Consider the following 22,977-nt stretch of genomic DNA (forward strand, 5'->3'; position numbering starts at 1 on the left):
GGCCGAGGGCGTTCGCCGCGCGTTGGCCGAGGCGGGGGCGGCCGTTCCCCTCCAGCCAAGACGCTGTTGGGCGTCGGCCTCTTCCGCCGCTGCCCCCGGCTCGGCTCAGCCCCGCCCCGAGCGGCGGCGGCGGCTTCTTGACCCCGGTGCCATGCGTCCCGGTCGTGTGGGCATGGTCGTGTCCTGGGCGCTGCCTGCGCCCCTCAGCCCGGCGCAGCTGAAGCGCCTGGAGCAGCACCGCTACAGCGCGGCCGGGCGCTCGCTGCTGGAGCCGTGGCTGCAGCCCTACTGGGGCTGGCTGGTGGAGCAGGTCCCGCGGGGGCTGGCGCCCAACGCCATCACTATGGGCGGCCTCCTGCTGAACTGCCTGACGGCGCTGCCGCTCATCGTCTCCTGCCCCAGCGTCACCGAGCAGGTACCGCCCGATGCGGCTGGAGCCGGGCGTGGGGGCCGGCTCGGCCCGGCTGGTGCCTCCCGGCAGTGCCCGGAGCCGGGGGGCCGTGCCCTCTGCGGGTGCGGTGCGCTGGCACTTCGGGCTGCCCCGCAGCGGCACACGTGGCCCGTCCCTCGGCAGGGAGGGTTAAGGCAAGGCTGCGGGGCTCTCCTGAGAAATCAGCGGAGCGGTGATGCGCGGCTGACCCTGTGGGGCAGCAGGGGTCAAGCTGGAGATGGGTGTTAAGGTTGGAATGCCAAACCGCCGTAGGGATCTCGTGGAAGGACGAGGGTCACCGCCCGGAGGGCCCCGTGGGGCCGTGGCTTTGGTGTGGTGGGCGTTTGGCCTGCACTGCACGCTGTGGGGCGAAGGGCACAGCCTGGGGCGTGGGACCCCCGCCTTCCCCGCAGCCCATCTTGCGTTCCATGGCTGGGAAAGGAATGTCCCCCTCCTCAAGAGTGTGGTTGTCACACAGGGGCCGTGGACGTAGAAACAGCAGCAGGTCATGATAGAGGGTGCGGGATGCAGGTGGTCCAGGAGCAGGGCAGGCTGGACCACGAGACACGGCTGATGCTACTGGGGCATCCGAGCTGCGGCTGGGTTGGGTAGCAGATGCATTAGGTGACAGCTGCTCAAATGTATCCCTCCTTGTGTGTGAAACATTTAATTGCTTTTACTTCTGGAGGAAAAACAGGCTTGTTAACGTGGGCTGGTGCTACTCTCACTTGACCTGCCGTGCCTACAGTTTCTCAGTGAATTTCAGGAGCTCCATCAGAGCTTCCCAGCCTGTTGCAAGTTTCCCGTTGCAGAGTCTTTATAGTAGTTAGAGTAGAATATAACAAGGGGAAATTGCTTTATGTGGGTAAAATACTTTGAAAGGTGGACGTTGTTTTTCTTGTGTTCTAATGGGCTTAAATTCTAACAGCAGAGGTTGGCAGTTGGTTGTGAGTTTTTTAATACTGTAGCTTTACCCTGGTGAGTGTTCTTGTCAGAAGAACATTTCTTTTTCTCTAGTTGCTTTGCCGTTTGTGTTAGCAGAGGTTTTTGTGGCAGACATATCAGGAAACGGATCCAGATCAAAATTAGCTGTGGTTTGGTCTCACCCTAATCACTCCTATGATACACATCAGCAGGTAGAGGCACTCAGGCAGTAAAAGAGAAGACAGAGATGACAGTGCATGGTTGGAAACTACAGATAGTCTTCTAGTCCCACTTTCAGAATTAAAATGCTTGTGTATTGCTACCTTTAGCTTAGTTTTGTGATGAAAATATGAGTCGTGCCAGCTATGTGTCTGACTGCTCATTTTAACTTTTTCTCTTTGCTGTTCAAAACTAAAAGCAGAAAGTAAATTTTACTTAATTTTACTTTTATTTTTACTTTTATTTTACTTTACTTTATTTTTCTTTGAGGACTCTTGTACAAAAAGTAAAAAGTTTTGTTGCAGATATCCAGGGAACTATTCCTTCCAGGAAAACTTAGGTTGGGTTTTAGGAACTTTTCTGTTTGAACTGTTTTTTTGGGTTTTTTTTTGAATGGTGGAAGCTGGATTTTATAAGAACCTATAGTTTGGACTATACATTCTTGTTTAGATATCAGTGTATCCTTTATAAACATGCAGTGTGGATCCAGCCTTATCCTGTTTGTTGCCTCTGCTCTGTGAGAATAGCCCTGATTTTCTCTTGCTGCATCACTTAGAAGCATCATTCTCCCTCCAGCTTGTTTAATGACTCAGCTTGTCTTCTGCCCAAGTTGAGATCATGTTTCTGGTTGTCTTTTTGAAAAAGGTAAAACTGTTGCAACACTGACAGGTGCTGCATGCACTGTTGTAATACCTCCTTTGTAGTTTTGACTGGGATGTGTCGGCTGGAAGGGACAGGTGGAGCTGACAATTGCAGTAAAGATGGTTCAAATCACAAACTGAACTAATACAGTAGTGCACTTCAACATCACCTCTTTCCATCATGAACATATCTTGATCACCTGATATAAACATTTATTGTTTATAACATTGTTATAGTCTCATAAGTAGGAGCACTGAATAGAAGACTTGGATAAAGTAGCAAGCACGTTTGGGTTTTCATGTTGGGGGTTTCTTTTGAGCTGGTTTATAGGGTTTTTTTTCTATTCCCTAGCCAGTCTTAAGTGGGCCATTTTGGTTAAGCCTTTATTGAAAACACAAAAGTCTTGATGTTTGTACAAACCATCCAAAACAAGTAAGACCGGTAGTTGAAATCCCTGGGAGAGCAGCTGCTAACAGATGCTTAGAAAGGAGATCTTTCTCTAGTATATATATACCTTTCCAGCTGCCAGAAGACTGTGGTTTAGCAGTTTCTTTGCAAGGGATTCTGTTTGGGTTACTTACTAGAAAGCAACTGATAGATCTGTTTTCTGCATTAGTTGTTCTGAACTTGTTTGTACTTTCCACTTCCATTTTGTCCTATTGCAGTGACTTCCATGATTTCATGCTGCTCATTCCCTTCCCCAATGAAATTAATGTCTCAAACCACAAAATACTCTCTTCTCTTAATATGGACCTGTTATTTCCCTATACACTCTCCTTTTTATCTTCATCAGTATCAGTAGCTACTAAAAGCCAGTTTGTTACAGTTTGCACAGTATGTTTTGGAATTGTTAAATATTGTCTGATTCAGTAATGTTTCCTTGCCTAGCAGGAACATGGTTTTTGTATCATTGTCTGCTCTAAGTGCATGTTTTGACACAAACTTTCTTATTTACAGCTAAGCCATTAGCAGGTTGCACCCCTCAGGCATTATTGTAACCATGATTCATGAGCACATTTTAGGTTTTTATTTTTATTTTCCTAATCTATGTAATTTAGAACAGCAATCTATAAAAACAGTATACAGGTATGGTGGTGGAGGGGACACCACCTGCACATTTCATGTTCTGTGGAGCACTGAAATATTGTTTTCAACTGTGTCTGCAGCCTGGGTTGAGTTCCTATGTCTTCTTTTCTTTCTTTCTTTTTCTTCTTTTTTTGACACTCATTAGGAAATACTTAGGAATGAAAACTCTTGCTGATCTTAAGTAAGAACAGTGTGTATCTGGTGCATTAGTGTGCAAAAGGAGCACTTTTTTGGTGAGGATTTCTATTTCATCCCCACCATAAGACAGTGAATTGTTTTGCTCTACTGCCAGCAGACCACTTTGAAGGAACTAGTCAATTCATAAGGCTTTGCAGGGGAATCTTGCATATCCTTCCCCTTTCTGGGGAAAACCAGGAAGAAAACTCACTAAACACCATTATATTCTTAAAAAAGAGAAAGGAAACTTTGATCCTCTGTTTTGATTGTTGCTCGTGGAGGGGTCTAGCTTTGGTAATCCTTCAAGATCAGCCACAGGTCTCTCTAAAATCAAAGAATAGCTGGGTGGAAGAGACCTTTAAAGGCCATCCTGTCCAGCCTCTGCCATCAGCAGGGACATCTTCAGCTAGATTGGGTTGCTCAGACTCCTGTCCATTCTGACCTTGAATGTTTCCAGGGATGGGGCATCCACCACCTCTCTGGGCAACCTGTGCCAGTGTTTCATAACCCTCATCATAAAAAAAATCTTCCTTATATTTAATCTAAATCTGCCCTCTTTTATAAAGTCATGTAATTGCAGAATGGTTTGAGAAGCTAGAACTTCAGACAGAAGTTCATGCTAACTGTAATTATTAGATTGTATTGAATTATAATAATTTGAAAATTAATCTTGTAGCACTTACAGCATGATCTAAGCAAATAACTGGGAACAGAGGAAGACAGCAAGAGAAAAGGATTGATTATGGATTTGCTTTTTAGGCAGTGATAGGAAAAGGGGCAGGGGCCCAATGGTTCTCCTGCAGGGAGCTAAGGGAAGGAAGGGAGGCTTGTGGTGGCTAGCTCTGTAGGATTGTTCAAGAAATGGTCTAGTGAGTTTATAAAAGGGTGTCATACCTTGCTGAAATGTGATGTCTAGAAAGCCATATATCTAGGGAGATAAAAGAGCAGGGAAGGGTCTTTACCTGGCTCTACTATCAGCTGTTTGGAGGGAGAGGAACACTGGTGAGATGCTGTCTCTGCCTCTCTGTCTTTTAAAAAAACTTAAAAAAAAAAACCAGCAAACCCAAACAAACAACTGAACCACCTCTAAAATGAAAGAGGCCTGCCAGAGGGCAGAATGAGAGGAAGATATTGACAGGTATGATATTATGTAAACAGCAGGGACACAGCTGAGCTTTGTGGGAGAGAGAGTAGAGAAGTAAAAAGAAGTTAAACTGGAGCAGCTGGCATGAGCAGGGCAAGTGTGTGGGAGGTGGGGGGGAGAGAGCATGAAGGAAAAAGCATTACCTGACTTGGAAAATAAATGTGAAGCACTAAGTGGAGTGGGAAATTCAGCCAAAACCCACAAGAGGGGAACAGCTCAGTTGTGAATGGGAGAAGGAGGTCATTTGGCATGAAGTAAGAAGATACAGGAATCCTTACACAGAAGGATGGGAGCTCTCTCAGACAGGGCTTGTTGGAGAGACAAGGATGCTGAAGGAATGCAGAGAGTCCTTGGTATGCATGAAATGCACTTGGACTATGGTACAAATAATTATTTTATTATTATTTTTTTCATCCATGATGTCTTCCCTGCTGTAGTTCAGGTTTGAACAGCCCCTTCCCTCTTCTTAGTACAATTGCACAGTGGTTTGTGCTGAACAGAAGTGTGGGAAATGATCCATGTTTAGGGGTAGAGAAGGGGGAAGTCCAGTCAGAATGTCTCCCTCTATTCTGGCTCTGATCCAGAGAGGTGCCATGTAAACTAGGGCAACACTATTAGGCGTGGATTGAGGAAGTGAGATTATGGCTAAACGTGATGAGTAATTAAGGAACTGCAGAAATAATAAATAAGTACTGCAGAAGCTTGGCTGGTTGAATTCTCTGAATTTGAGAGCTGTGCTAGAAACCATTTCTAAGAGGTTTCCCTGACACATGTAGTCTTTTGCAGATGTCCATGCTCTTTTGTGCAGTTTCTTTTGGAATCATGGGAGTAGAAGAATGCTTGCTGTTCTACCCCCATGTTTTTCCTGAAGGAGAGGCATGTCATACATGTCACCGACATGTTTTATGAAAAATCCTTTCTTTAAGATTTTTCCTCTTGAGAAGTTTAAAGGCTTCAAGAACAAAATATAAACAATGATTATCTGCTGCTGTGGAGTGCAACAAGTAGATCTGTGATTAGTCTCATGTGTTTGTTTTTAATTAATGGCCAATCACAGTTTAGCTGTCTAGACTGTCTCAGTTAGAGACAAACCTTTGTGATTCATTCTTTTTCTATTCTTAAATAGCCTTCTGATGAATCTTTTCTACTTTAGTATAGTGTTTAATATAATATGTATCATAAAATAATAAATCAAGCCTTCTGAAACATAGAGTCAAGATTCTCGTCTCTTCCCTCATCCTAAGACCCCTGCAAACACCATCACACACACGTACCTGTCAAACACTTCATGTAGATGTCTTTGTTTTGACATGCTCTGGGTTAGCAGATGACCAACAACCAGGTTCTGGGGTTGTAGTATCTTCACACACCCCTTTGAGCATCCTCTTCTCCCTCTCTGCCTCCTCCCCCTCAGTTTTCTGTTCTCTTCTAGTTCTGTGAGAACAGCACCTAGGTCTGGCCAAATAATGCATTTGCTTGGGCAGACTATAACTTAGGGCAGAGATAATAAACACCTCATCAGTGAAAAGCTGATGATTACTGGGAGCCTCCTGACCTTTCTGCTTAGCCATGTCAGCATTCTCAGATGCTCCCACTTCTCTAATTTGAAAACTACTTGGGTCCAGTGTGGGAAGCCATCAGGGGATATCCCTGAATGGACAGCCAGGCACGTGAGAAGGCAAAGGAGACAGCAGCAAGAGCTGTATTGGGAGGGTGGATAGCAGAGAAAATCCATGGTTATTAGGAACCTTTGGTGATTTGGAAAACTGTGTTTTACCAGTTAAATCATTAGTGCTGCTAAATGATAGTTGATCACAAGTGAATTTTGTTTCTTACCACTCTGTTTTAGATTTGAACTCACAGCCTAGAGGGATGAAATGCTCCAGATAGTGTTTCTAAGCTCTCTGACATATGCTATTCTTACTAGGATCTTTTTCCTTTCTCTTTAACTGTGGGGGATACTGATGCATCTGCTACAGGTGCTAATGGATACACATGATCCTCACTGGGAAACAGATGAAAATGCTCACCCTTTGTCCAGGGCAGACAGAGTGCTTGAGGGATTCTGATTTGTCTCAGTAGGAGCTAATGCAAACAGATCGGTCTGAATGATCATAGCTGTACCATAACTTGCAACTGGAAAAAAAGCTACTGTTTTGTCAAAAAGCCCTAATAGGAGAAGTTTGAGTTAAAGCTGATGTATTTGTTTATTTTTGCATATATTGTGTTACAATTGCTTTGTGAGAAGCTAAATGTAGATCTCGAGTTATCTTTTCATAATTAATAGTTTGTCACCATAAGGACACCTCACACTGCAGATGACCTTTGTGGCACTTCACAGAAATATTGCTGATAAAATTGGTTGTCTTTCAAATACTCCTTTAAAAGACAGCAGTAGAACCAGTGATTTCTCACGGCCTTTCTGGTCTGGAGCTGCTGTGTTTGAGATTCTCTGGTATTCTCCATGTTACAAGTTATTCTGAAAGCCTATGTATGTACTGTGGTAACTTTAGTATGTGGATTATATCACAGCTAAAATTATCTCAGCTTCAACCAAGTCCTGACTCTGATTTTATGTTCTGAAGTACCTGAGCAATGACTGACAGCCCTCTGTTTTTGAAAGGTGGAGAGCAAGTGGAGGTAGCTGCAGTCCTCCTGCACAGTGTAAGACCAAGTGAGCTCGTGCCATGAGAGACCCTTGAGTTCTCTGTGCCTCTCTGGGGCTTTTGGTGATCCTCAGTCCTGGGGTAGCTACAGGTACCTCCTGTTCTCCACAGGCTCTATCCTTTCCCTTTCATTAGAGGAGTGAAACTTTTTCAAAAGGTGGCTAAAACTTTCCTCCCTGGTTTAACCACATCCCCCAAGTCAAGATTCCTTTGTTTAATTAGACTAAAATGGAGCATAAATCTAAGAAACTCAATTCCACCACGAAGCATCAAACTTGTATTGCTGTCCTCACTTGACCTGGATTTCTATAGTGTGATCTTTGCAGGAGTTATCAAATACCTGTATATTAAATGTCCAACGGAATAATAATATTTCCTCATCCTCTTTCAACTGCTTAAGGCTTCCTACATGATCTGTGATAACAATTTTTCTTGGTTCCTTGGACTAAGGGAGGAGACAGCCTTGCCAGTTCTGAAGAATGTTTTAAGTTTTCTATATTTTGATTTGCATACAAATCCAGAGCTTGCACCTTGAGTTCCTGATGCTTAGGTTGTCTTTTCCTACAAAGCTGGGTGAAGCAGCCAACCAATTGACTTTGATAACAGTGCATCAGCCAGCCTGAAATACACGAGGAATTCTTAAATAAAAGTAAAAATGCTATTCAGAACTGGACTTCCCTTAAGCATGTGGCTGCTTAGTGTGTTTTGTGACCAGTCTAACTGGAGGCATAACTTCTTCTAGCTCAAGACAGTGAGTATAATGAGGATGAGACATCAGAATGTCTAGAGGAGCAACTGCACCTCATCTGCATTCTTACTGCTGCCTTTGAACTGAGTTTTCCCTTCTTCCCCAGTAGTGACTCTGGGTTTAGTTGAGTGTGGACAAATCTGAGCACACTGAGATCTGATCTGTTGTCTAATCTGCTTAATAGCCTTTACTGGTCTTAGGAAATATGTGGACAAATGTTGGTCAATTTGTGCTGCAGGAGAGGAGTTGCAGAGATGCAGCAGCACCACAGCAGCTGTTCCTAAGTAGGGAGTGGGAAAGGATTCAGCTCTGTGTCTGCCTGTGGGTGTTTGTTTGTTTAACCTGCAAGTTGCATTTCCAGCATTTTTATCTGACTTCGTTTTTGTGAACAGTACTCCTGAATGCTAAGGGAAGTACTGGAAACTGGAAAATACATGAAGTAAAAATGTTGCTTGTGCTTTGTTCCAAAGGTGTTTAAAATAATTTTAAACAAAACTAATTCCTAGACAAAGCCAGACTGACTGTGCATATGAAAACAGTGCTTTTCAAAGGAATGACTGCAGAACAGTTCCTTTGAACCTAAGAGTGGTGTTATTGTCACAGTTTGGTTTGAAACTGATTATATATATTAAGTAGATAGTTTCTCCTTAATATTTAGTGAATTACTTAATTTTTTAAGCCCTGTCCAAAGTGCCTAGGTAGTTAATTTTTTATGTTGGAAAAAATATCTTTCCCTAAAGGCTGAAGTCTTTATTTATTAAAAAACTTGGTGGGTTTTTATATCTATATGTTGTAAATATGAGCAAATCATCTATGTGTCTGTGACACAAACTGCTGAAAGCTTTAGTAAGTGCATTGCAACTACTTTCTTTTTTAAGGATGATTTTTATTTTTATAACATTTTCCAGCACAAAGAATGCAAATAATCACAGGAATATTGTGGGTTTAAGGTGGAAAAGAATGACAGTTGATGCAGAAGAGGGGCCAAAGTTTTGGATTTGTTTTTGTTTAAATAAATAGAAGGACCTGAGTTCCACTGGTGTATCTGAAATAGTCCATTACAGTAGTTACTGCAATCCATGTAGATATTAGTGCAAGGTGTTTGGTTTGTCCATTAAGCAACAAAAAGCACAATATAGTACAGTTTTGTGGTGAACCTTATTTTACCTTTAATGAAACAGATTATCCTAAAAAATTGGGAACTACCTGGTAACCTTTTATGTGAATCTCTTTCAGGCACCTTTTTGGGCATACATCCTGGGTGCACTAGGACTTTTTATCTACCAGTCTCTGGATGCCATTGATGGGAAGCAAGCCAGAAGAACAAACAGTAGTTCTCCCCTTGGAGAGCTCTTTGATCATGGTTGCGACTCTATTTCCACAGGTAGCCTTAATTTACTGTCACCCCTCCTAGTTTATAAAAGTTGCCTGTTTTCAGGAGCAGCTGACTAATAACAGAATTGTTGAAGTTGAAAAGGACCTCTGGAGATCATCTAGTCCAAACCCCTGCTCAGAACAGGGTTTTTTTACGATAACTTCACCATCTCCTGAGCTTTGCATCCCTGGCCAGTAACAGGGTGGTTAGAAGTTCCTTTGGCTGATGTTGGGTAAGATGTGTTCTGCTCTTAACTGTGCATCTTCATGTACTCCCCTTTAGGAGTAAGGTGCCAAAATATCAGTTTGGTAATAGGGCATCCAGCCTGGCACTTACAAAAAGGGTAATTTATATTCCTTAGAAGAAGTAGTTTTAAAAAAGTTGGGAGTCCTTAAAAAGTAAGCCTTGCTGAGTTTCACTTTCCATAACTGAGCTGCTGTTGGTGCCAATGCCTGTAGTTCCGTAAAGCTCAATGGCTGAGACAGTTGCTCTGGGAATTGGTACCTTCTTTGTGTGTCACTTCCCAGAGAAGTGCAGCTGCCAGTCTTCCTGAGCTTGGCCCTTCAGCTGAAGTTGTAGGTGTTGCAAAGAACACGAGATGACAAGGACAGGAGGAGGGAGAACAGCCACTGTAGGCCAGAGGGCAGAGCCCTGCCTTGGCAGAAAAGGAGTGCTGTGTTTTGGTTTCTCCTGCCAGGTCTGCCCCTGAGGGTCAGCTACTCAGTAAAGTATCAGTCATAGCATTGCTTTGTTAGAGTGATGTAAAATGTCCTATGGTTTTTATTTATTTATTTATTTATTTATTTATTTAATGAATTTCTGTTAACTTCAAGCAAAGAAGATATATGACTGACATATTCATTTCTGCTTTTCAGTATTTGTTGTCCTTGGATCCTGCATAGCAATCCGACTAGGAACAAATCCTGACTGGTTGTTTTTCTGTTGTTTTGTGGGACTGTTCATGTTCTATTCTGCTCACTGGCAGACATACGTATCAGGCATACTAAGGTTTGGAAAGTAAGTAGGTGTCATTAGAACTACATGTGTCATTAGAACTACTTGTGACTGCTAGCTCCTTAATTTCAGTTTCTTCTTAGTTTACTCCCTGCTTTCTCTTTTTCTTACCTTCTTTCTCATCTCCCTTCCAATCCAGCAGACTTGTGTTTTACCTGACAAGAACTTGAAACTCTGCATAATACTGAACTCTGCTGTTCTTTTAGCAGCTGATTTTAGCTCTATATGCTTTGTTTGCATGCATTTGGCTCCTTTTTCTGCATATTTATTGTCAGAACCCATACAAGCACCGTGCAGGTTCAGGCCAGAGGTCTTGTTTACATTGCAGACAAGTGCCCTGTGTAGGAGTAGGGACAGAGCAAGCATTTGGGTACCTCCCTTTGTAATCTCCCAGCTAGAACAGTTTCAGCCCCAGGGCACTCTAAACCACATGCATTTTAGAGAATTTCCCCTGCTAATGGGTTTCCCTTTCATAGACATCTTCAGTCTTCCTTGGAATGAACTCTCTGCACCCATTGCATCCTTAAGGAGTTCCAGGGATCTGTGGCAATGCTTGAAGAATTACCCTACATTTATGTGAGGGCCTTTTTAAAATCTGGCTCATACTGGCTTTGATGTCCTTTAGGTTTTATGTTAGGTCAGTTCTAGAGACTGCTGTGATGCTGTTCATGACTTGATAAAAAATTTATCTGTTTCACTGCAGCATAGGAGGAGAAGTCATGACATTTATGTAAAAGACAATAATTTCAGTTTAACTGCTAATAATGAAGGGATTGCTGCACCCTCCTATACTTGGGGTAGTGCCTGGCCACGGCCTTTTGCTGGTTTTAAGGAACAAGCTTCACTTCAGTATAATTACTTCTGAAAAGAGGAAAAGGTCTGAGACTTCTTTGGCAGCAGAACTGAAAACAAGGGATATATGAAGGCTGTCCTGCTAATGCCAGTCACTTGCTAAATCACCTGTACATAATCCTACTTAGCTCTGCTCTGCAAGAAGTGCCTTAGCAAGTCAGCAGGCACACAGGCTGGTGACCAGCTATCCCTGCACATTGCATCAAATGCAGCTGTCTCTGTGATATGATAAGAGCTCTTTTTGATTTGCTGGTAATGCATTTTACCACATTATTACATTTACCACTGTAATTCTTCTGCCTGCCTACACATCCTATTGTTTTTAAAGGACATCTTGTGCTGTAAACAAAAATAGGTGCTTTACAGTGATGGCTGAAATAGAATACTTTCTGTCCGTGACAGTAGGCTGCTCTGAAGGGAGGTGGACTAGGCCATGAGCTCTGGCCTTTTGCAGACATGACTGCTTTTCTGTACCTTTTATTCTTCCAAATAAAGAGAGGAAAATCATGAGAATGATTTCCCCACATCAGGAAGGCAGTGAGACTCCTTTACCACATAAAGATTTTGTTAAAAACTTGGTGACTTCTACTTAAACATAATGCTAGTTAGTGTACAAACAGCTCAGAATGGCCTGGTGTTCCATGATTACTGTTTAAAGTTAAACAGACACAACTTTTCCATGACATAACTTATTTCTGTCCAGTGAAAACGGGTTACTTCTTTTTTTCAAGGCTCCCAATTTTGTTTCTCCTAAACATAGAGGTGTGAAGAAGGCATTTGTGTAGTGCTCTAAATATGCTGGTACGCAATAATGTGGATGGAAGTTTTCACTCATGCTATTTCTCAGTTAGCAGCACTCAATTTTAGAAATAAATCACAAATGAGACTCCTAGTGCTGATGGCAGGAAGGATCCAGAGGGCTGAATAATGTGACACTGTCAGGTATCTGATTAAAGTCTTTGTGCTCTGATTTGGCTTCTGTTGCCACCAACAGTCTGAGCCATTGTAAGACTGAGTATTAAACTTTGGCACAACTTCAAGTTTGAGCCTCCTCTCCCCACCAGCAACAACAAAGGCAATGCAGATTAGGAATCCTGTTGTTAATAGTACAGAGTGCAACCTCTGAACAATTGCACATGGATGCTTTTGCATAAGGTAACCAGCAAGTTCAGCAATGGCAGGGTGATGTAACACTTCATCCCTGGCAGAGAAGGAAGAGCCCACTCCCAGCCCCACTGTCCTGTGACACTCTGTCACTGGACCTCAAGCCACTTCATTAAATGGGCAGAAGGTGAAAAGCCTACACTGGACTGGCAGGCTGGACTGGTTCACCTTACAGTCTAGTGAGCACTTCAGCAAATAAAACTGAAGGAATACAACACCTTAGGGAGGACTCCCCATGCTCTTGGCTTCAAGAAGTGATGAGGACCTCAGCTTATCATCTAACTGCAGTTTAAACTCTGGATCCTCTAAGTGTCACAAGATTGTGATTAAATTTAGCATATTTTATCACCATCTTTCTGATGAAAGAAGAGAGTTTTAACTGAGATTATCAAGTTCAGATAAATGTTTTCCATTACCTAAAAGATGATTGCTATCTTCTTCTAAAACTCCACTGCTTCCTGTGCAGATAGGTCATGTGCTAAATAAGTAGCAATACACATTGGCCCTAATACCTTAAAACAGCAAATTTATTCCAACTGCTAAAGGAAATCTTGAACATTCGTTATCAGTGTTTGCTGGTAACTGTAGTATGAAGATAAGATACCTGTCTCAAAACATTTGGTACCATAAAAGGTAATTTTTATATGCACTTTTTTTTTTTGGTCATTATTTTTATTATTTGTGCTAAAGCTTAAAAAGTAATGATTTTTTTTTTCTTGAGCCTTGGCTCCATGTGATGTTTCATCAATTAAATGCAAAAATAAAGAGTTGTCTGTCTTGTCTGAGAACAAAAAAAAAAGGTGAAATATGGAGTCTGGACTTCATAGGGCATACAAGGCACCTTTCCTAAAACAGCTTTTATGGAGGAAAGTAAGATAGCAATTATATGTTCTCAGAAATATGGCAAATGCTTACGTATCCACTGACTCAGTCCTCCCTTATTTTGTAGGCTGTATCTGTCAAGTTTTCATGATATGAAGCTTAAAGAAATCCCTTCTTTCCCAGCCTGCTTGTTACAGTGTCGGCTTTTATATGCTGTGCTTTTAATAGAAATGTTTGATTGCATTTACTATGAGCTTTCCTTAAACCTTGATTTGACACTTACACATCACCAAGTGTGTAAATTTGTACAGAATTTTCCAGTAGTTAACAGTGTATTCCTTAGAGTCCCCCTTTCAAAATTTTATGTAGCTTGCTCCAGAAAAGGAGTACAGCTTTCATTTTAAATCTTATCCAGAGATGTGTGCCCCCATATAGAGTAGTTTCCTCAGTCAAGGAAAGTAATATTCTATATATATTTATATCATTTGAAGTACAGTTACTGGGGGTTTAATTACCCCCTCCCTCCACACACACTTCACACTTAGAGCAAAAAGTCCTTGAACTAAATCTCTTTTTTTTCCCCTTTCACAGAATTGATGTAACTGAAGTTCAGATCACCATAACAATGCTGCTCTTGATAACTGCCTATGGAGGAGCAGGAATGTGGGACTATAAGGTGAGTGTGTTAAGTGTTCAGAGTTCCTGCTGAGTATCTTGTCAAGTGTCCACAGTTCCTGTGGTATTTGAAGCTGCTCTGTGCAAGCATTATCAACATCTACTAGTTCTGTAATGTTGATTTAGCTTATTGTAGAAGTGTAGGTTATTTTAATGGCATAGTTAACTTAGATCTATTGGTGTGACTCTCTGTGCACAGATTTATGCTACATAGAGGAAAAAAGACCCCATCTGCCACATATAATTTTCTGATCTGGAACTAGTACTCCACACATACTTAAGCTTTAGCAAATAGGGTTTTTTCTGGTTATATATATTTTGTATATTTTATTGTAAGGCATACATTTCAGTTAAAAATGTATGGATTAAATGCTTAAATTTAATGAAACTGTGGGATGAAGCCAGGGGGTTTTGGTTAAGTTATTCATATTTGTGTTGATGCAATGTACTGATTTTTAAGAATTATGTCACAGCCATGTAAATGTAAATATTTATATTTAAAACATTGTTTTCTGTCCCAAAACATTTCCATATCTGTGGCTTTTATTCTGATCTTTAAGATGCACTGTATTGGACAGTATCAAAAGATCTTCAACTTTCTAGGGCTTTGGTTACAGTGCAAAGAGCTGATTGGTTACAGTGCAAAGAGCTGAGACTTACTTTTCCATACTATTGATAACCAATAGAAATCAAAACTAGTTCAAAAGTTTACTCGGCAATTAAGGAATGTTTAGCAAAACTTTGTTTCCTTTTCCCAGCCTTTTTTTTTTTCTATTTTCAAAAAGCTTGTCTCCATGTTGGAAAACAAAGTAGGTGCATTAAACTTAAATTATGATTAATTTTTTCCTCAATATTAGAATCTGTTGTAGTTATGCTGTATCACAAAAAACTATATATTCAAAAAATGTAGTAAACAGTTTCCATTTATTACTTCTTTTTAAAATCCTCTGCTGCCTTTGGAAGTTTCCTTGACACTGCAATTGATTCCAAAAGGTAACTGTTTAATTAAAATTTGTATCTGGAGATTTTTCATGATAGTCCCGTGATATGCAAAGATACAGCATACAAATAACATGCCAAAACACACAGCAGGCAGATGGTGTTTGTTTTTCCTGTGGATCAGTGTTGTTTTATCTAGTGGAATAGAAGGAACTATCCCTTTTCCTGCTCCCATATCATGGTGATTGATGGCAGTAGTCTGTGTCATGTTTTTGCTTGTGTGGAAAAATATTTGAAGAACATATTACAGAGGAGAAGACTAAGATCTAGCTGTCAAGAACAGAACTTAAGTACTCAGTAGTGGAGTTTAAGCCTTACAAAAGATACTTCTTGTTTTCTTAGTAAGGAAACAAATTTTAAACACTGTTGTCCTGAGCTTGTTCCCAGGAAAGTGAGGGTTCAAATAAAACATTTCTTTAGTAGGTAAGAGTAGCTGCTTTAATCACTTCTTAAAAAAGTTGTGTGCTTAACTTTTAATATATTTCTCTTTTTTTGTTGTGGTTTGTTTGTTCTTTGTTTGTTTTGGTTTTGTTTCTTTTGTGTTCTGCTAAGGTCCCTTTGCTGGGCTTAGAACTGAAGTTCTTTGCAGTTATTGGCATCCTGTGTGGAACAGCAATTTCTTTTTTCAATTACTTCCGTGTCATCTTTGGTGGAGGGGTTGGAAAGAATGGATCTACAATAGCAGTAAGTTGCTCTAAAAATTCAATTGATGTTTGAATAATTTATGCCCATAATTTATGATGTTTCAGATGATCCATAAGGGTTTTATTTGTTTAAGCTTTTAAGCAGACAGGCACATGAGTGTTAGATGGCTAAAGCAAAGTTCATTATCTACCTTCTCTCTGCCTGCCTGTTACTGGATTTCTTCTGTCATGGGAACCAGCAGTGAATTTTCCTAAAAAATTGATTAGTGGTCAAAGGGTACTTGAAAGGGTATTAAGAGCAGTGGCATAATACTAATGGATTTTGACAAGTTTTAACAACTCTGGTTTTGTTTAATGGGATTTGAAATATGTATAAAACTTGGACTTTATCACATGAATGAAGTTTAAGACAAATTTTCCATCCCTTTATATCATAGGGAACAAGTGTTCTTTCACCAGCCCTGCACATTGGTCTGCTTATCACATTGGCCATTACAATTTATAAAAAGTCTACAACTCAGCTCTTTGAGAAACATTCTTGCCTGTATGTCTTGACGTTTGGGTTTGTGAATGCCAAAATCTCACAGAAGTTGGTGGTAAGTCAGTCCTAAATCTCCTAAAACTAATCTGGTTCTTGGCTAAACACTTACTGGATCAGGGGGAACAGTTTTCCCATTTTGATTTGTCCTGTATTACCAGATTCATTGTGATCAAGACATGAACTAGACTCAGGGTTCCACAGAGAGATTATATGTGACACTGATGAAAATATGCATTTGTTGTTGAATGGACTGGTTAGGACTTTCACTTTTGTTTAACTTACTCCTAGAAATGTACTTACTGTCTGTTGTTAACATCCTAACTCTGGTCTCCTAAGCCTTACTAACAGTGCTGTGGCTTCTCCTTTAATTATCTGAAATAAGAATTTACTGTGGTCACTAAAATGAAGAGAGAAACATTTCTGTCTTTATTCTGTCTTTTCAGTCTTTGTCTTTTTTGTACATAAACCACTCCTCAATGGATTGTAAAAAGTTGCCTTACTACATATTTACCAACATCAGTAACCCAGCCAGATGCTTTTATTTTTTTCTCCAAGGATGACATTTTTCAAACACTAGAAAATAGGTATTCTACAGACTTTTTTACTAAACAGTAAGAACAAGTGTTGCCACCTAAAAAAAGGTCTGTTTCCTAGTTATCTTTTGGCTAGGAAAAGCCAAAATTAAAAAAAATTAAAATATTTCACAGTATTTGTTTTCAGTAGTACACTTGTGTAGTCTCACAGTCTGAATACAGTGCTGGAACACTAGAGAGTGGAGCGCCCCTGCAGATAGCTGAAATGCATGGGTATAGATGTAACTTCCAAGAGGACATTGCTGGGCATGAATGTGATGCCTGTTTACTGGTAGTAACAACAAACTTGCAGGGATGCACTTTTTAATTTTTTTTTTTTTCTAACATAGGTGGCTCACATGACAAAAAGTGAAATTTGTCTTCAGGACTCTGCATTTATCGGGCCAGGACTTTTGTTTTTGGACCAGTACTTCAACAGTTTCATTGATGAATATATTGTTCTGTGGATAGCATTGGTAAGTGTTTTATATTTTCTGTTTGGAAATGCTTTAAGGAATGAATTGAACATTGTCCCTGTCATTCTGCTCTACCATTTCTGACTTGCTCACATTTCTGCTGTCACTGCAGAGGGAGTGCTGGGTACCAAGTAAATATGTTTTTGGGAGCTGACTGGCTTTCATTTCTCTGTTGCAAGGAAAGCAAGTAAATTTGTAAATCTCTCCTGAAATTATGCTTTTGTCCATGTGGATTTTTAAGGTCATTCTGTGAACTGCAGACAAATGGTTTTTAACAGATCTTGTAAGCGTTTAGTGCTGTTAGGATTATTGGGGTTTGTGATGGTTTTATTTTTAATTCTAAACTAGATCACTCTGTAGCTGCACGTTACAGTGATGTATTTATGTTATGCTTGTCACTTGGATAAATTCTGATTAAATTATAGCATATTTATAGTAGGGACAATTTTGAAAAATTGATTTTTTTAACCTGTTCTGTTTTGTTCTTTTGAAGTTCATATCCTTGTTTGATATGCTGAGATATGCCACTGGTGTGTGCCTACAGATTGCCGCTCATCTTCATATACATGTCTTCAGAATTTCATCTCATCAAGCTCCTGAGCAGGTTCAAAACCATAATGACTGATTAAATAGGTCAAGGACAAGAGAAGAAGCAGTTAGGGGAATTAAACAGCCTCTGTGTTTTTGGGAAGACAGATTAAGCTTTTGAAGAAAACAGTTTTATGAGAAAGTTCACTGTGTTTCAGACATTACCAGATGTTAAAATTAGTAGGTACAAAGTTCTGCAGATGCTGTTGTACTTCTGAACCAGTATGTATTTCCCTGTGTTTCAGACCACAAATACTACATTTGAAAATGTTGCCATCTCCTGTTAGATAACTTTAATTCTGTACTTCTCTTCTGGTGAATGTAGATGCAAACCAAGGTGCTACCAGCCAGAATTCGAAGAGGAATTTCATGTCTAATCTTGTAGCACTAGGTTCTAAAGTTTGTTGGAACTGCTGTGAAGTGGTTGTCAGATGTACCAATGAATTCAATCCTGCATTATTAAGACTGAGGCAGCCATGACCTAAAACTCACTCAAATCTCTCCTCTGGTACTTCTAAGGAACAAGTTGTTGGATCAGTAGATAAAGGAGGTACAGCTCAGGAAAATTTTCTTCTGATTCAAAGTACTGTTATGAGTGTCTTTAGAATTCATTCATTCTCTAGTATCTAAGTACATAACCTACTGCTACCACGTAAAACTTTAGCTTGCACTTTCTTTCAAGGCCAGTTCCTGGTTCTGTGGTACAGTATGGTCAGTCTCATTGTACTTCATCCTTATCTATACTACATATAGCTGTATAAGGAGAGGACTAACTTTAGGCACCCTAACTTGTATCTGTAAGCCTATGCAAGTGAAGGACAAAGCTCACTGATCAACTCCAGTGCCTGTGGCTCCAGCACTGCAGCCCACCCTTCTGTATTTCCCTCTCTGGTCTTTTTGCTGTCGCTGTGTTCATTTACCTTACAATTGATCCTATTGTCTTGAAGCTTCCACTGTACGTTATCCAAACAAAAGAGCACAAAACTGAACCATAATGTAAAACTCTTTAAAACAGGAACTCAGGCCCAAATCAGCTTCTTTCTTCCTTTAAGAACAGACTCACTGGGTAACATACTATATCTAACAAGAGGGCTGTTGCCTTTATAGACAAGCTGAATGAAAAATGGATTACTTGCACACTAACACCACACAAGCTTAAACTCCTTTCAAGAGGTACTACTTGAATATGTTTTGAGTAAAAAGCTGTTGAATGTGTAAGTGTGCATTACTCCTTCCAGTTGCTGATATGTACCTGAGCTTCTGAGTTAATGAAGTCCTTTCTGAACTGTCCAAAAAGAATGCCATGGTTTGTTTTAAAAATACTACCACTGCAGCTTCCTACCTACTTATTAGTTCAAAAATACTTCCTGAGGCATTCAAGGAACTTTTAAAGTGGTGTATTGTCTGGAGAAAATACCTCCTGCCTAAGAAGAATTTAATGATCATTTTGAGGATCTGTTGCTGTAACAGTTACTGCCAAAGGACTACAACTCAAAGTGACTAATATAAATTCAGAATGAATCCTAGTACTCCTGTTTGAGGCTGCAAATGACACAGCATCTGCACATTAACTTAGTCTGAACCCAGGCCATGGTCAAATAGAAAAGAAGATGGTAATGACCATTTTACTTTGGTTGAATACTGTAAGCAAATTAACCTCCTGATGAAAAGACACAGGCAACATCTTAAGAGTGAAATGAGTGAGTTCTCCACAATGGTCAAAACTGTGTCCTGGCCTAGCAGGTATAAGTAGTTTTGAGGATATAATTGAGGTATGTGGATAATAGGAAGCTAATGCAGAAATCACTCAGAAAACCAGAACCATGACTCAATACTAACAAATAAAACCAGAAGCAGGAGGTAATGCTAACAAATAACCACTTATTGAAGTTCTGAAGCAGAACTTGTCACCTATTTCATAGCCTCCTGTCATTGGCCTTAGAGGGCTGAGGCTCAGTAATTACAAACCAGCATTGTACTGGTTACCATGAGAGGCCCATACCCCTCATGCCTCAGTGTAGCAGTGTAACTTCCATGTTTGCTCCTGTCCTGAATTCTGGCAGGGGCAAAACAAGAGGTTTTATACTAGTTATAACCAAACAGCTGAAGTTACTGCAAGTTAGCTATCACTTATCTGGCTTCCAGTCCTGGAGAACCACCATCAAATAACTTGACTCAAAATGCTCATAGGCTGAGAAGAAAAATATGGTTTTGAAACATGTTGTTGTGACAACATCACATTTGGTGTGTGTGGGTGTGTGGATGGTTCTATTTATCTACTGTTGTATTAAATCAAAGCATTAAATATGTTGGCAACTATCTAATTTTTAAAAGTAGATATTCAGGTGTAATGGTTTTCTGTAAAAACAAACTGCATGTGCACTAAGCCAATTGTTTAGTTTATGCTTATTTACTGTAATGAGATACATGAAAGATAAATGCTTTACCCTTAAAACTCAGGCTTCCCTAAATTGCTAGTCATTTGGAATTTCATTTGGAATTGCAAAAAATAATATTCCATCTCAAAGGCTTGTAATAGCCAATGAGGTAGATTTCTTCTAGCAGTGGTTCTACAGAAAGTAGACCCCAAAATGCATAATGTTTAATTATTGTTACTTGAGCAGATATATTGAGCTTATAATTTAACTAAAAATAAAACCCATTTTCTGGACAAATTACAGCAGTTCATAAATCTCATATTAATACAGAGATAGTACAACATCTAGACTAACAAAAGAGTTAACAAAATTTACTTTAATTTACCATAATACACATAATTAAACAATTCTGTCTGAACTATGTCATACCCTGTGAATTTTTATAACAGCTAATATATCAGCAGACTAATTGAAACTGTGACAATTTGCAGCTTGTTAGAAATGCTTCTATTTGCACAATGAACCTAAAGGCCTCAAGTTATGTAAAATCTGGGTAATGCATGTTTCATTAATTCTTCCCCTTGTTACAATTTGGTATTAAAAAGTGAAACAATTTAAACATTCCAATACTCTTGGAAATGGATATGAAATTTTTAAAACTCAATTGAACAGACAGTGAACGATTTGGGGTCCATACTGCCCCTCAGTAATAAATAAAAGTTTTCTAAGATATGTTCTTACAACATGAACAGACAAGATTAGAACAATCCAGGAAAGAGTTTAATAGGAACCCTGAAACATTTAAATCTCAACATCCTTCTAATGCCTGTACTTGTATCGTGTTACTTAGGTACAAGTTGCTCCTCCACTGAGCCATCAGAATAACATGGACTGAAGAGACTTGCGAACAGTTGCCATCTCCTGCTGTTGCTGTCACAAGAAAAGGAGATAATGCTGAACAAATGCTGTATCAATAAGATTCCTTTGAATTAAATGAATGTCAAATGACTTTTAATTGAATGTTCTATTTTTGCATTTAACTAACTTCATAGATCTGATACTTACAGTGTCCATCATAATCTTCTTCTGCAACATCGCCATTTCCTTGCGAAGTTCGTTTTGGGCACCGGCCAGAAGATTTTCATTGCTCTTCTCCAGCTCTTCCATGCTCTGAAGTTAAGGATAATATTAATTCAGAACTCCTCACAATGTCAAGCAATAAAACAACCAAACAAACCAATAATTATTCATACTACAATGTAATTTTTACAGTGATCACAGATAATTGATGAGTTTGTCACAAACTTGGCAGAGGAATCATACAGGACTTCATACTCCAGTCTACATTCCTACTTAAACAGCCAGCCTCTGTGAGGTCTCAGCTACTTTTTCAGAATTTCAATAAAGATAAAAATTCTACAAGAGGAGATTGAACAGACATCTGTCAGGAATTCTAGGGGTTCAACATTATGACAACGTTGCTGGACTTGAAGTGAGGAGTATAAACCCCACTGCATTTCTTTGCACACTTCTCCCCAAATAAGCCAAATAAAACTCCCTGGTTATCTTCCCTTTTTTACATAAAATCATACTTACCTCTGTGTTTAAGTCTAGTTGCATTTTCCTTAATTTGTATTTATTTAAGCTTATTTGAAGTTTGACTTCTACCTTTTGATCTTTTTTGAGGAGAAAAATCAGTAATACTTGACCTTCTGTTCAATTTTTCCTCTTTGATGAAGACATTTTTGACATTTTGGAAGAGTTGTTATTTATTAATGTTTATGTAATATACTCAGTAAATTCAGATTTTTTAAAACTAAGAGTTGCTCCATTTCAGATTTATTTTTATCAGCTACTAGGCTTGGAAAAAACCCAAACCAAGCACCAAGCTTATAACTGAAATTTCAAAATCAGGTAGGAAATTACTTGAACTGAAATTAAGGTTTGTCAGAAACTGATAAACTTGAATCTGCCCTGTGTACTGGGGGCTGAGCAGCTGGTGAAGCCACACCTGGAGTGCTGGGTCCAATTCAGATTCCTAAGGACAAGAGAGACATGGACATACAGGATAGATTCCAGCAAACGGTCATAAAAATGATTAAAGTGCAGAAGATTTTCTCTTGCGAGGAATGCCTTTAACCAAAAAAGTAAAATTTCTGTGTGTTTGTACTCAAAACAGTTCTTTTGCTTGCTGTATAGTATGTTAGTTACTTTGATAAAGAAATACCTAGCAACTTGAAACACTGAATTAATATAGTTTTCTTAAGTGATATGATAAGGATCTGCTGCTTTCCAAGAAAAAGATTTACCTTTAGGAATTGCTCATAGAGTTGCTTAATGGTTTTCAGTCTCTGACTTTGAACTATTCTTGCCTGTTGAAAAACTTTTTGTTGCTGACGAAGCATATTCTGAAGCAGAATCAAAAGAAAAACATCATTCCATCAGTTTTTAAGCAGAGTGCTTGGACAGCACACCAGCTCCATTTTTCAGAATCAGAAAATCTGCCTTTATTTGAAATCTCTGCCTTGTAATGTGGATCTCTGTCTGGAGAAGTTACCCTGGCTTTTATTAATAAAAGTAAGACTGAAGACTGGATTAAGCCCCAAGTCACCTCCTGAGGTCTCTTGCAACCTGAATTATCCCTGTAAAATCCCATGAGGATTGCTATGCCCCACAGCTTTTTAGGGTATCCCAGAGGAACGTGCTATCTAGGGAAAAGCAAACCTTGCAAATGTGTTGGAAGTACAGACAGAGCAACTGCACGTGATTACATTCCATTGTATAGCTCCTATCCTCTTTCAGTGATCAGATTCTCTTACATTTATTATATACAGGAATATT

At 39.7% G+C, this 22,977-nt stretch overlaps 2 protein-coding genes across 2 annotated transcripts in view; one reads left to right on the forward strand and one right to left on the reverse strand.

Annotated features, from left to right (window-relative positions):
- On the forward strand, positions 1-21,145 carry CHPT1 (choline phosphotransferase 1). Its single transcript, XM_009094185.4, has 9 exons — positions 1-415; positions 9,273-9,420; positions 10,287-10,428; positions 13,855-13,939; positions 15,490-15,621; positions 16,019-16,177; positions 17,045-17,170; positions 17,664-17,774; positions 20,987-21,145. Exons 1-9 carry the CDS (start codon positions 152-154, stop codon positions 21,029-21,031), a joined length of 1,212 nt encoding a protein of 403 aa, XP_009092433.2. The 5' UTR covers positions 1-151; the 3' UTR covers positions 21,032-21,145.
- SYCP3 (synaptonemal complex protein 3) overlaps positions 20,685-22,977 on the reverse strand; it is an 8,838-nt gene continuing 6,545 nt past the window's right edge. The window contains exons 6-8 of the mRNA XM_009094184.4: positions 22,446-22,544; positions 21,202-21,306; positions 20,685-21,066 (exon numbers count right to left, since the gene is read on the reverse strand). Of these exons, the coding sequence (XP_009092432.2) occupies positions 21,013-21,066; positions 21,202-21,306; positions 22,446-22,544 (258 nt within the window). The 3' untranslated portion in view covers positions 20,685-21,012. The remainder of the gene's footprint in view (positions 21,067-21,201; positions 21,307-22,445; positions 22,545-22,977) is intronic.

The sequence above is a fragment of the Serinus canaria genome, chromosome 1A, assembly GCF_022539315.1.
Source record: "Serinus canaria isolate serCan28SL12 chromosome 1A, serCan2020, whole genome shotgun sequence".
NCBI classification, from domain to species: Eukaryota; Metazoa; Chordata; class Aves; order Passeriformes; family Fringillidae; genus Serinus; species Serinus canaria.